Below are 11,426 nucleotides of genomic sequence, written 5' to 3' on the forward strand. Positions count from 1 at the left end.
CACATTTCATAAAAAGAATGGACTTTGAAGACTTTATGCCAAGCGGGATATGTCAGAGAAAGATACTGTGTAGTTTCATTTATATGTGGAATCTTTTTTTAAACTTTATTGAGATTTAATTTACAAATGATAAAATTGACCCATTTCAATAATTCATTTAGGGAGTTCCCGTTGTGGCGCAGTAGTTAACGAATCCGACTAGGAACCATGAGTTTGCGGGTTTGATCCCTGGCCTTGTTCAGTGGGTTAAGGATCTGGCGTTGCCATGAGCTGTGGTATAGGTTGCAGACGCGGCTTGGATCCCGTGTTGCTGTGGCTGTGGTGTAAGCTGGCGGCTACAGCTCCAATTTGACCCCTAGCCTGGGAATCTCCATATGCTGTGGGAGTGGCCCTAGAAATGGCAAAAAGACAAAAAAAAATTCATTTAGGTCTTTGTATATAATGGATACAAATCCTTTTAAGAAAGTGACTTGCAAATATTTTCTCCCAGGCTGTGACTTGTCTTTTCATTTTCTTTCTTTTTTAAATTTTTTGACCCTGATAATTAAGATGTGTTCCAATTTAATCATGACATGGGGTTATGTAATAACAATAATGACCTTATTCAAGATAAAGTTATTGATATATGGTAAATCTTTTAAATATATATGCACATATGAAGTATGTATACTATGGAGCCTATTTGTGAATGCAGCATACTTAATTTCTTTATTCTAAAGTGGTAATTAAAATGTTTTGCCAGCGCTGCAAAGAGAACGGAATCTTTTATATCTGCTCTATGTCCTTATTCTTTTAGCTTTTATGGGTGTTCTTTTGACTTTCTTGCAATTTTTGTTCTAGGTTATTCTGGGCTAGAAATTCTTAATATCTTAAGTATGCATATATACACAAATGTATATAAATATAGGATATATTATGTCTTAAAGGAAGGAAATCCTACCACATTCCACAAAAAGGATGGACTTTGAGTACTTTATGCAAAATAGACTATGTCAGAGAAAAATAAATACAGTATATTCTCATTTACATGTGGAATCTAAAAACCTGAACTCCCATTTTTCTTTCCTCATGGAATATTCTTTTTTTTTTTTTAGCTTTTATTTTTAGGGCTGCACTGGCACATTATGGAAGTTCCTAGGCTAGGAGTCAAATCAGACCTGTAGCATATGGAAGTTCCCAGGTTAGGGTTCACATTGGAGCTGCAGATGCCAGCCTACACTACAGCCACAGCAATGCAGGATCGGAGCTGAGTCTGTGACCTACACCACAGCTTACAGCAATGCTAGATCTTCAACCCACTAAATGAAGCCAGGGATTGAACCTGCATTGTCACGGATACTAGTTGGCTTCATAACCTGAGGAGCCACAATAGGAACTATTGGTTACTAGTTTCAGTTAGCCTTATGAGGCATCATTTCCACAAAGATGGGACCCATGTAACTTTCACATCCTAAACTCTATCCAAGCCTACTGGAACCCCGGGGAATAGGGTAAACATGTATAAGATATGATCAAGCAGTTCCCATCATGGCTCCGTGGTAACGAACCCGACTCTTATCCATGAGGATGCAGGTTTGATCCCTGGCCTCCCTCAGTGGTTTAAGGATCTGGTGTTGCCATGAGCTGTGGTGCAGATCGCAGACACAGGTGGGATCTGTTTTGCTGTCGCTGTGGTGTAGGCTGGCAGCTGCAGCTCTAGCTCCAAGTTGACCCCTAGGGATCAAATTGGGAACTTCCAGGTGCTGTAGGTTCTGCCCTGAAAAGTGGGGGAGAAATAAAAGATCAAAAATAGTGATAGAAATAGTTGTTATATTCATTCAGAATTTTATATAAGAATGGATTACATTATAAAGTCAATTATGTGTCCTGTATTTTACATTAACCTGCCATGGACAGCACCACCTTACCTTGTTTACCTTGTTTCCCCCTCCCCCTTAAAAAATCATGAGCTCACAAAGCCCATTTTGCCTCCTGCACACGGTTTCTATCCCATTTATCTGTGACTCAGTTGATTCAGGCTCTTACAACAGAATAGCATAGACTGGGTATTGTGGGTAGCTTGAAGAAGGAAAATTGATTTCTTACAGTTCTGCAGGCTGGAAGTCTAAGATCAGGGAGGCAGCAAGGTTGGGTTGTGGAGGGAGACAGCTTCTTTGGTTCCTCACATGGTGGGGGTAGAGGAGGTCAAATATCTTCATTCCCTGATAAGGACACTATCCCCATCATGGGGCTCCATGACCTCATCCAGACTTAATGACCTCCTCCTGGAGGGGCGCCCCTCCATTTTCCATCAAATTAGGGAATAAGCTTTCAAGTTATGAATTTGTGGGGGATTGGGAACCAGCATTCAGTTCATAGCAACCCATCACCAAAAAGAGGGGACAAGATCGCAGTGGACCAGGTCAGCATTCCACGGGCATCCTCCTCTCCCACACCCACACCCAAACCTCCTGCAAATGGCCAGTGCTACTGTGCCTCCCTTATCTGCCCCCCTCCATGGGTCTTCAACATGGCAGCTTTGCCCATACGCCTGGGTGAGGGTTGTGTTTTGATCCCCCCCTCCCTTCCTGCCCCATTTTTCCTCTATAGCTGATTTTCATGCAACCAACACAGTGAGGATGAGAGCACTAATTAGATCATGGAAAGCTTCCAAATGATTCCCTCTTTGTTCCAAATCCCCAGGACCTGCCTGCACCCTCCATCCTGTTCCTAATTGTGCAGGCATGTCACTGCATTAAGGTTTGCACAGTCCAGCCTGAGCCCCAACACAGTCCCCTCAACTGACAAACTTTCTTTGACCACAATTTATTCAGGATCCTGAAACTTTTCCTAGGATTATCTGTGCACTTCTTTGCGAAAGCCAGTTTTAACAAGAACCCTTGAGCAGTTCTGCAAAAATCCCCATCCTTGATATCGGACCACCCACCATATCTGCTCTAAATTCCTCACGCTCTCTCTTGTACTGGATCATACAAGACTTCTTTCAGCAAGAATTCTGTTAGATTAGTTCAGCCAGAATTCTTTGCACCCCTGATTCCCCTCTTAGTAATTTTCCTCGGCTGAGAATTCCCACTTGTATCTCTTGAGTTGTGAATGAAGCCCAGTTCCACCTTGAGGTATGTTTTCCTCTATTGCAATAGTCCTGAATAAAATTTGCCTGCACCAGTTAAACATATGCCTGTCTCTGGTTTTCTCTGACACTAACTCCCATAGTTGATTCCTGCTCATGCAGGAACGCTCATTCTGAATATTCCTTCAATTCCCACATATCTGAGAGTAAGCGACTTGGAGTCTGATGGTTTTTGTGGCTTTCCATATTATCCCTTGAGTTTTTTATTTTTTCCCCACAGCATTAGTTACAGCTTGCCACTTTAAGACAATTGTCTTTTTTTGTTTTTTGTTTGTTTGTTTGTTTGTTTTTAGGGCCACACCCACATCATATGGAGGTTCCCAGGGTAGGGGTCTAATCGGAGCTACAGCCTCCACAGCCAGAGCCACACCAAATCTGAGCCGCGTCTGCGACCTACACCACAGCTCACGTCAATGCCAGGGACTGAACCCACAACCTCATGGTTCCTTGTTGGATTTGTTTCCACTGTGCCACGATGGGAACTCCAATTGTCTTTTTGGATCTCGTGGAAGCTGGGATCCCGTAGAAACATGCCCATCTGAGACGCTGGCATTTCCCCATTTCCACTGACGTGAAGACTCTCCGTCCTTTCCAACATGTAGGTTACCTGACACCTTGGAGAAGGGGGTCTTCTGACCCTGTCACTTAAGAGAATGTACCAGTTGTTCACCACAGGGATGTGAGCAGGAGACTCTCTAGCAGAGACCTTGATTCATGAAACTAAACATGAGAACAGTATGGATGCTTAGATTTTCTCTGAAGGTTATTTGTGGTGGATACAAAGTGCTCACCCACTTCGTGTCCAATAAACAGAAAAGTTTATGATTATCATTGTTACAAATCTCACTCTATTGGATGTCATTAATAAAAGAGATTGATGGTCTGGGAGTTTAAATGTCTATTGAGTAGAATCTAGTTTAAACATGATTTTTTTTTTTTTTTAGGGCCACATGTATGGCATTTGGAAATTTCCAGGCTAGGGGTCGAACTGGAGCTGTGGCTGCTGGCCTATGCTACAGCCGTGGCAATGCAGGGTCCTTAACCCACTGAGCAAGGTCAGGGATCCAAACCGAGTTCTCATGGATACTAGTCAAGTTCACTACCACGGAGCCATGATAGGAACTCCATTCCCTGTCCCCCCATGGATACTAGCTGGGAGCCACAATGGGAACTCAAACCCATTTTTTTAAATTAGAGTATAGTTGATTCACAGTGTTGTGTCAATTTCTGCTGTCCAGCATAGTGACCCAGTCACACACACACACACACACACACACACACACACACACACATCTTTTTCTCATACTACCTTCCATCATGTTCTACCCCAAGAGATTGGACAGAGTTCCCTATGCTGTACCGTTTTTACGCAAAGGCTGTTTACACCCTTGGCAGAAATGTGGTGAAAGAAACCTTCTGGAGAGTGACCAAGAGGAAGAACCCCCTTAAAAGAATCCCTGCCTTGGTGACCAGTGGTACATAAGAATTGTTTGGGTGTCAATAAATGGGATGGGAGAGGGGCACAGAAAATTCTTAGGAGTGGAGAAAGGGTCTCCCATTGTACGTGACTTTAAATTTCAACAGAATCTGCGGGTGATGCAGACCAAAGCAGGCGTCATCCCTGAATATGGCAGATCCTTAAACGCCAAACAGAGCTTCTGAATTTAGTGTGGGAAAGGTGTTGGTGTTTGTGAACAGTGCTTCACATGAAAGGAAAAACAGTTTTATATCTGTGCCTAAGGGTGTCTCCTTGGTCAGAATCTGTGTCAACTACTAAGTTTGAGGAAACAGAAATTATCAAAATATACTTGGAAAGGGGCCAGGGCTTACATTTTGGCTGCCAAGGTACCCAGAAAATGGCTGGGGCTATGTGCCATCTGGAAAGTGTTCTTCGTGGGGGGAAAAATAAATTAAAGAAAATATCTCCAGGTAGCAGCTGCCGCCTGATGACAGGGTTGGTGTGCATGAACCATGGTCATTCCTCCACTGGATCCACACTCCCAAAGAGCCCACCGTGCTCACCCTCAGTGACTCTCAGTCCTGGGAATGTCTGATTTCCCAAGGCTCACAATTCTCCCTCTGCTCTCCTTCTCATTTTTAGTCTCTCTCTCTCTCTCTTTTGTTCCTTTTTGGCCAAACCGCAGCATATAGAGTTCCTGGGCCAGGGATCAGTTCCAATCTACACCAGATCCTTAACCTACTGTGCTGGGCCTGGGACTGAACTTGTGTCCAAGCCTACAGAGACTCTGCCAACTTCCAATCCCACTGTGTCACAGCCGGCACTCTAGATTTAATTTTTTGCTTTTTTGTTTTCTGTCTTTTTAGGGTTGTACCTGCCGCATATGGAGGTTCCCAGGCTAGGGATTGAATTGAAGTGTAGCCGCTGGCCTACGCCACACCCACAGCAACGTGAGATCTGAGCCACATCTGCAACCTACACCACAGCTCATGGCAACACTGGATCCTTAACTCACTGAGTGAGGCCAGGGATTGAACCTGTGTTCTCACGGATACTAGTCTGATTCGTTTCCACTGAGTCTCGCACAACGGGAACTCCAGTCTTTCTGTGTCAGATTACTGTGCTGATTCCAACTTTTTCAGAGGAAGCATTCTCAAAGATGACACTGTCTCCTCTTAGCCTTTCTCGTTTACTTTTTTTTTTTTTTTTGTCTTTTTGCTATTTCTTGGGCCGCTCCCGCGGCATATGGAGGTTCCCAGGCTAGGGGTCCAATCGGAGCTGTAGCCACCAGCCTACACCAGAGCCACAGCAACGCGGGATCCGAGCCACGTCTGCAACCTACACCACAGCTCACGGCAACGCCGGATCGTTAACCCACTGAGCAAGGGCAGGGACCGAACCCGCAACCTCATGGTTCCTAGTCGGATTCATTAACCACTGCGCCACGACGGGAACTCCTCTCGTTTACTTTTAAATACCACCGGAAATGTCTTTAAATCTCCCTCTTCCCTCAGAGGGAAAAATTTTAAACTTTGATTTTACACTGCAGACCGTCACTCCCTCGGTCCCTTAGGAATGCCCAGCTGCACACTGTCCAGCCCCCACCCTTGCATCTCTTGGGAATTTTGACATGTCCACCATCAGAGAAAGTGAGGCTTAAGGCTGCAAAAACAACCGCATCTCCAACAGCACTTCCCTGCCGCCCGACTAGGCTCATGATCTCTTGTTTCCAACATCATACCTAAGTGACACGTTGATACAGGGATGCTTTAATTTTGTTTCCTTTGAGAACAACACCACTATCTCCATGAAGGTGTTTCAATTCTCAGATAGTTTGACAATTAATATGGCCGAAGATTGTCCAACAATGACGCTTTTAATTATTCTTTTATTTTCCGATGTCAGGAACCAATAATCCCTTCCCTATCTCACACCCCAGAATATAATGGTCCTTGTTGGTAGAATTCGATCAGTGCTTGTGGCGCAAATCCATGAATGCGTTTGTGGTCACCCCTCCATCATGCTTTTCTCTCTCCTGAATGGATATCTGATTCAATCAAGTGATCTGAGGGAAAATGATCCAATCAGGATTCATCTGATCCAATCAGGACTCATCTGATGGGCCGTCTGGAATCTCATCAGGTATCCCTTCCTGATTGGAAGTTGGTAGATGCAAAAAGGATGATTTGATTAAAAAGGTTTATAAAAGCCCCAGTCACCAAGGAAGAGCTACAGAATCTTCTGGATTTGGAGTCTCCCAGTCAGCTGGGTTGTCCCTCAGGTCTGAGGTCCGAGGTCCGAGGTCCGAGGTCCGAGGTCCGAGGTCCGAGGTCCGAGGTCCGAGGTCCGAGGTCCGAGGTCCGAGGTCCGAGGTCCGAGCACCCCGCCAGCCACTTCAGAGTTGTATGTTACCAGGCTCAGGTAAGGACACCCTCTTCTTCCCCATGGTCAGCTGGCCTTAAGAGAGAGCATGTAGCTCAGAATGGCAGGAGGAGCTTTTTGAAAAATTATTTGTTTTCAGACAAGATTTAAGATTTTGGTTGTGCCTCAAAGTGTAGGTTTGCCTGAATCCCAGACATTTTGATTTGTGCTTCGTTTACATAATTTTACAATGTCTTAACCAAGCAAATATTCTTTTTTTTTTTTTCGGTCTTTTTGCCTTTTTCTAGGGCCACTCCTGCAGCATATGGAGGTTCCCAGGCTAGGGGTCCAATCGGAGCTGCAGCCACCGGCCTATGCCAGAGCCACAGCAACGGGGGATCTGAACCGCATCTGCGACCTATACCATAGCTCATGGCAACGCCAGATCCTTAACCCACTGAGCAAGGCCAGGAATTGAACCCCCAACCTCATGGTTCCTAGTTGAATTCGTTAACCACTGAGCCACGATGGGAACTCCCCAAGCAAATATTCTTAATGAAAAACATCTATCTGGAATTTAATTTCTTGATATTTAAAATACTTATTTTTGGAGCTCCTATTGTGACTCAGCAGGTTAAGAACCCAGTATAGTGTCTATGAGGATGCAGGTTGGATCTGTGCTCAGGAGTAAGACTCTGGTATTGCCATCAGCTTCAGCAAAGATTGCAGATATCGCCTGGATGAGATGTGGCTATGGCAGTATAGGCTGGTAGCTGCAGCTGCAACTTGACCCCTTGCTTAGGAACTTCCATATGGCACAGATCAGAAAAAACAAACAAAAAACTCTGGGAGTTCCCGTTGTAGCTCAGCAGGTTAGGAGCCCAACTAGTATCCATGAGGATGTGGGTTCCATCCCTAGCCTCCCTCAGTGGGTTAGGGATCTGGTGTTGCCTAGAGTTGCAGCATAGGTTGCAGACATAGGCTCATATCTCTAGTTGCTGTGGCTCTGGCTTGGGCTGGCAGCTGCAGCTCTGATTTGACCCCTAGCGTGGGAATTCCATATGCCACAGGCACGGACCTAAAATAATTGTGCACAAATAGCATTCATTTTAGGAGTATCCCCTTAAACATTACCAGCCAGATTAACTGCAGTAACTGACAATATAGGCTGTGCTGGTTCCCGGGTCACTCCAATTCCCACAGTTTCAGTAGGGCTTTAAGTGATGGTCTGAAAATCTTCCCCAAGAAATCCTGGGTCCTTAGTACCCATGTCCCAGTGTGACATGAATTTGGCAAAGCAGTAGATGGAAGTACATGCTCCAGTGGTGGCCTTTCTTTGTCACTGGTGCTTGTGAGAGGCCGTTGTGGATCTCATAGGGAATTATAGGTCTGTGCCCACCAACCTCAGAGTGGAATTTGAGCTAAATGGGGCATTTCCATACCTGCAAAAGCAGTGACCTTGGGGAGGTTCTCTGAAGGGTGGGGAGACCCTGTGCTCATGATTGGCCTGAAATGAGTGCCCTGTTTCCTGGCAGCTTCCAGAGGATTCCTTTAGGAGCAGAATCACGATGAGTGTCCAGACCCCACGGAAACTCCTCGACCTGGCAGGAACCAGCCTGCTGAGGGAAGAGGCTTTGGCCATTTCTGTTCTGGAGGATCTGCCCACGGAGCTCTTCCCACCACTGTTCATGGAGGCCTTTGATGGGAGACACATCGAGACCCTGAAGGCCATGGTGCAAGTCTGGCCCTTTGTCCGCCTGCCTCTGGGGGGCCTGATAGACATGCCTTATATGGGGCCCTTACAGGCAGTGCTGGAGGGCATTGACCTCCTACTTGCCCAGAAAGTTCGCCCCAGGTGAGTCTGGTCCGGGGAGCCTGCTGGGGTTTGGGCATCCTCGAGGAGATAATTGTGTTGAGGGAAAGTGGATGGACAAGGGATGGACCAGAGAGTTCTGACGAGGCCAGTGAAGAAACTCAGAGGCCTTGGCTCACGGCGGGAAATACCTTCTGGAAGAGGAGGAGTGCCTGAGATGCACGGGGGCCTGAAAGAACATGCCCCAGTGAAGCTCAAGGTATTAAAAACTGAGACCCAGAAAGGATGGAGGTGCAAATGGAAATGGAGGAGAGTGAGGCAAGAGGGAGGAAGGGGGCAAGGGTCAGGTGAAGTAAAAGCACAGGCAGGCACATCTGTGTCAAATTCTGAGGCTGCCTTCTCATTCTGTGTCACATTTTAATGCATCCTCACCTATCACCTCTTTGCCCGTAGGAGGTGCAAACTGCGAGTGCTGGATTTACGGGATACTGGCCAGAGCTTCTGGAACATGTGGTCTGGATCCAGCACTCAGGTGTCCCCAGACTCCCAGATGGCACCAGTGGCTGCGGACAGGTCAAGGACAAACCGGTCCTTGGCTCCCTTGAAGGTGCTCATAGATCTTTCCCTGAAGAGAAGGACCCTGGATCCCTTCCTCACCTACCTCAGCAGATGGGTGGAGAGGAGAAAAGATTCCATACTCCTGTGCTGCAGGAAGCTGAGCATCTCTGCCATGCCCATGGAAAATATTATGAAGGTCCTGGCTCAGGTGCAGCTGGACTGTATCCAAGAGGTCCAAGTGAATTGCACCTGGAAGCTGTCCACCTTGGCCAGGTTTGCTCCTCTCCTGGGCCAGATGACCAACGTGCAGAAACTGCTTCTGTCCCTCATCTTCATGTCTGCACTTGAGGAGCATGAGCAGCAGCATGTTGTCCAAATTCTCTCTCAGTTCCTCAGGCTGCACCACCTCCGGGATCTCCATCTGGAATGTGCCTCCTTCCTCGAAGGCCGCCTGGACCAGATGCTCAGGTGAGAGTGGACCAGGGGCTAGGGAACAGTGATCACAAACTGTCCACTGAGGAGGGAATGCACCTCAGACTAGAGCACTTCTAAAAGAATCTCTCTGCTCACCAGGTTTGTGACCACAACAAGTGTGTCTCAAATTCCCTGTCTGTAAAAGTTGATGTTTTGCCCCAGATAGGACAATCACTGGATAAGAAATACGTGGTCCTGGAGAGGATGGTAAGGGAGCTGGGGCCAACAGGAGAATAACAAGTGGTAGAAGGTTGGCAGGTGATGCAGGGGTGTACGTGAGCCCCTGCAGAATGGCAACTCTAGCTGCTGCTGTGGGATCTTGTCCAGGTGGGTTCCTTAGGCACGTGACTCAGGAGCCCCACCTGGGCTGAGATCAGTGTATCTAGGGGCCAAGCGTGAATGGAAGGAACCTGAATCCAAAGCATATTTTGTCTTATCTCCCAATATTAATACTCGGTGATGCCCAGACTTGATTGAGATTTTGTGTGAGGCTCTCCTCTGAGCAGATTTCAGACATGCCAACATCTGCATTCATCCTCAAGCAAGTGGAGGATGTTGTACTCTGCTTGATGATGGGGAAAGAGAGTTTCAAGTCTCTGAGAGCATGACCCAGTCCCACAGGGAATGGGATGGGACTCAGCCTCAAATCAGATTGGGCATCGTGTGTGTTGACCTTCATCAGGTGGTCGGAACAACCTCAGCTTGGGGAAATGCTTGTCTCTTGCCTGGAGGTAACCCGGCACTCTGCTATCTAGGAACTAATGGCTTGGTTTGTCCCCAGGTGCCTGGATCACCCCTTGGACAACCTCTCGATCACCTACACCCTGCTTACGGAATCAGACATGACCCATCTGTCCCAGAGCTCAAACATCAGGCAGCTAAAAGGCTTGGATCTGAGTGGTGTCATGCTGGCCAAGTTTAGCCCTGAGCTCCTCCAAGTTCTGCTGGAGAAAGTTGCAGCCACCCTGCAGGAACTGGACTTAGATCTGTGTGGGATCACGGACTCCCAGTTTGAGGCCATCCTGCCAGCTCTGTGCCACTGCTCCCAGCTCAGGTACTTCAGCCTACGTGGGAACTTTCTCTCCATGGCCAACATGGAGAAGATATTGCGACATGTGGCACGGCTGCCCAATTTAAGTCATGAGTGGTATCCCGCCCCTCAGGAGAGTTACAGCCCTCAGGGAGTTCCCCTTGAAGGGAGACTTAAGGAGATCCAGGCTGAAGTGCTGGAGATTCTGAAAGACCTAGGACGTACCAGGACCATTCGGATCAGCCCCAGCCCCTGTCCCCACTGTGGCGATGACATATGTGATCACTTGGAGCCCATCGTGTACTGCCCTGATACCCATGCCTAGGTGATTGCTGCTATCAAATGCTTTCTTCTGGGTGCTGGGAATCTGACATCAAGGACATCGGTCCATCTTGAAGGGGAAACAGACTGATGCTCCATGTGAATGGGAAAAAGGAAGGCCATTCAATATTGCAGGGGGAACAGTTGACCCTGGGATATGATGGGACTTTCAGGGATGTGTGTTTACAGAGTCAGAAATAGCCTATGAAAAAAAAACAAAACAAACAAACAAAAAAAAAACAAAAAAAAACCAAAAAAAAAAAAAAAAACGTTGCTGTGG

At 46.9% G+C, this 11,426-nt stretch overlaps 1 protein-coding gene across 1 annotated transcript; it reads left to right on the top strand.

The window, feature by feature from the left end:
- The first annotated feature begins 8,500 nt into the window (after window positions 1–8,500).
- LOC146402564 (PRAME family member 12-like) lies at window positions 8,501–11,150 on the top strand. Its single transcript, XM_084965693.1, has 3 exons — window positions 8,501–8,805; window positions 9,217–9,789; window positions 10,577–11,150. The coding sequence occupies exons 1-3, from the start codon at window positions 8,519–8,521 to the stop codon at window positions 11,148–11,150; spliced, it is 1,434 nt and encodes a 477-aa protein (XP_084821819.1). The 5' UTR covers window positions 8,501–8,518.
- Window positions 11,151–11,426: the final 276 nt, after the last annotated feature.

Source organism: Sus scrofa, chromosome 6, assembly GCF_054392235.1.
Source record: "Sus scrofa isolate SSC_HxYL_T2T_F1_AM1 chromosome 6, Sscrofa_HxYL_maternal_Yorkshire_Landrace_v2.0, whole genome shotgun sequence".
NCBI lineage: Eukaryota > Metazoa > Chordata > Mammalia > Artiodactyla > Suidae > Sus > Sus scrofa.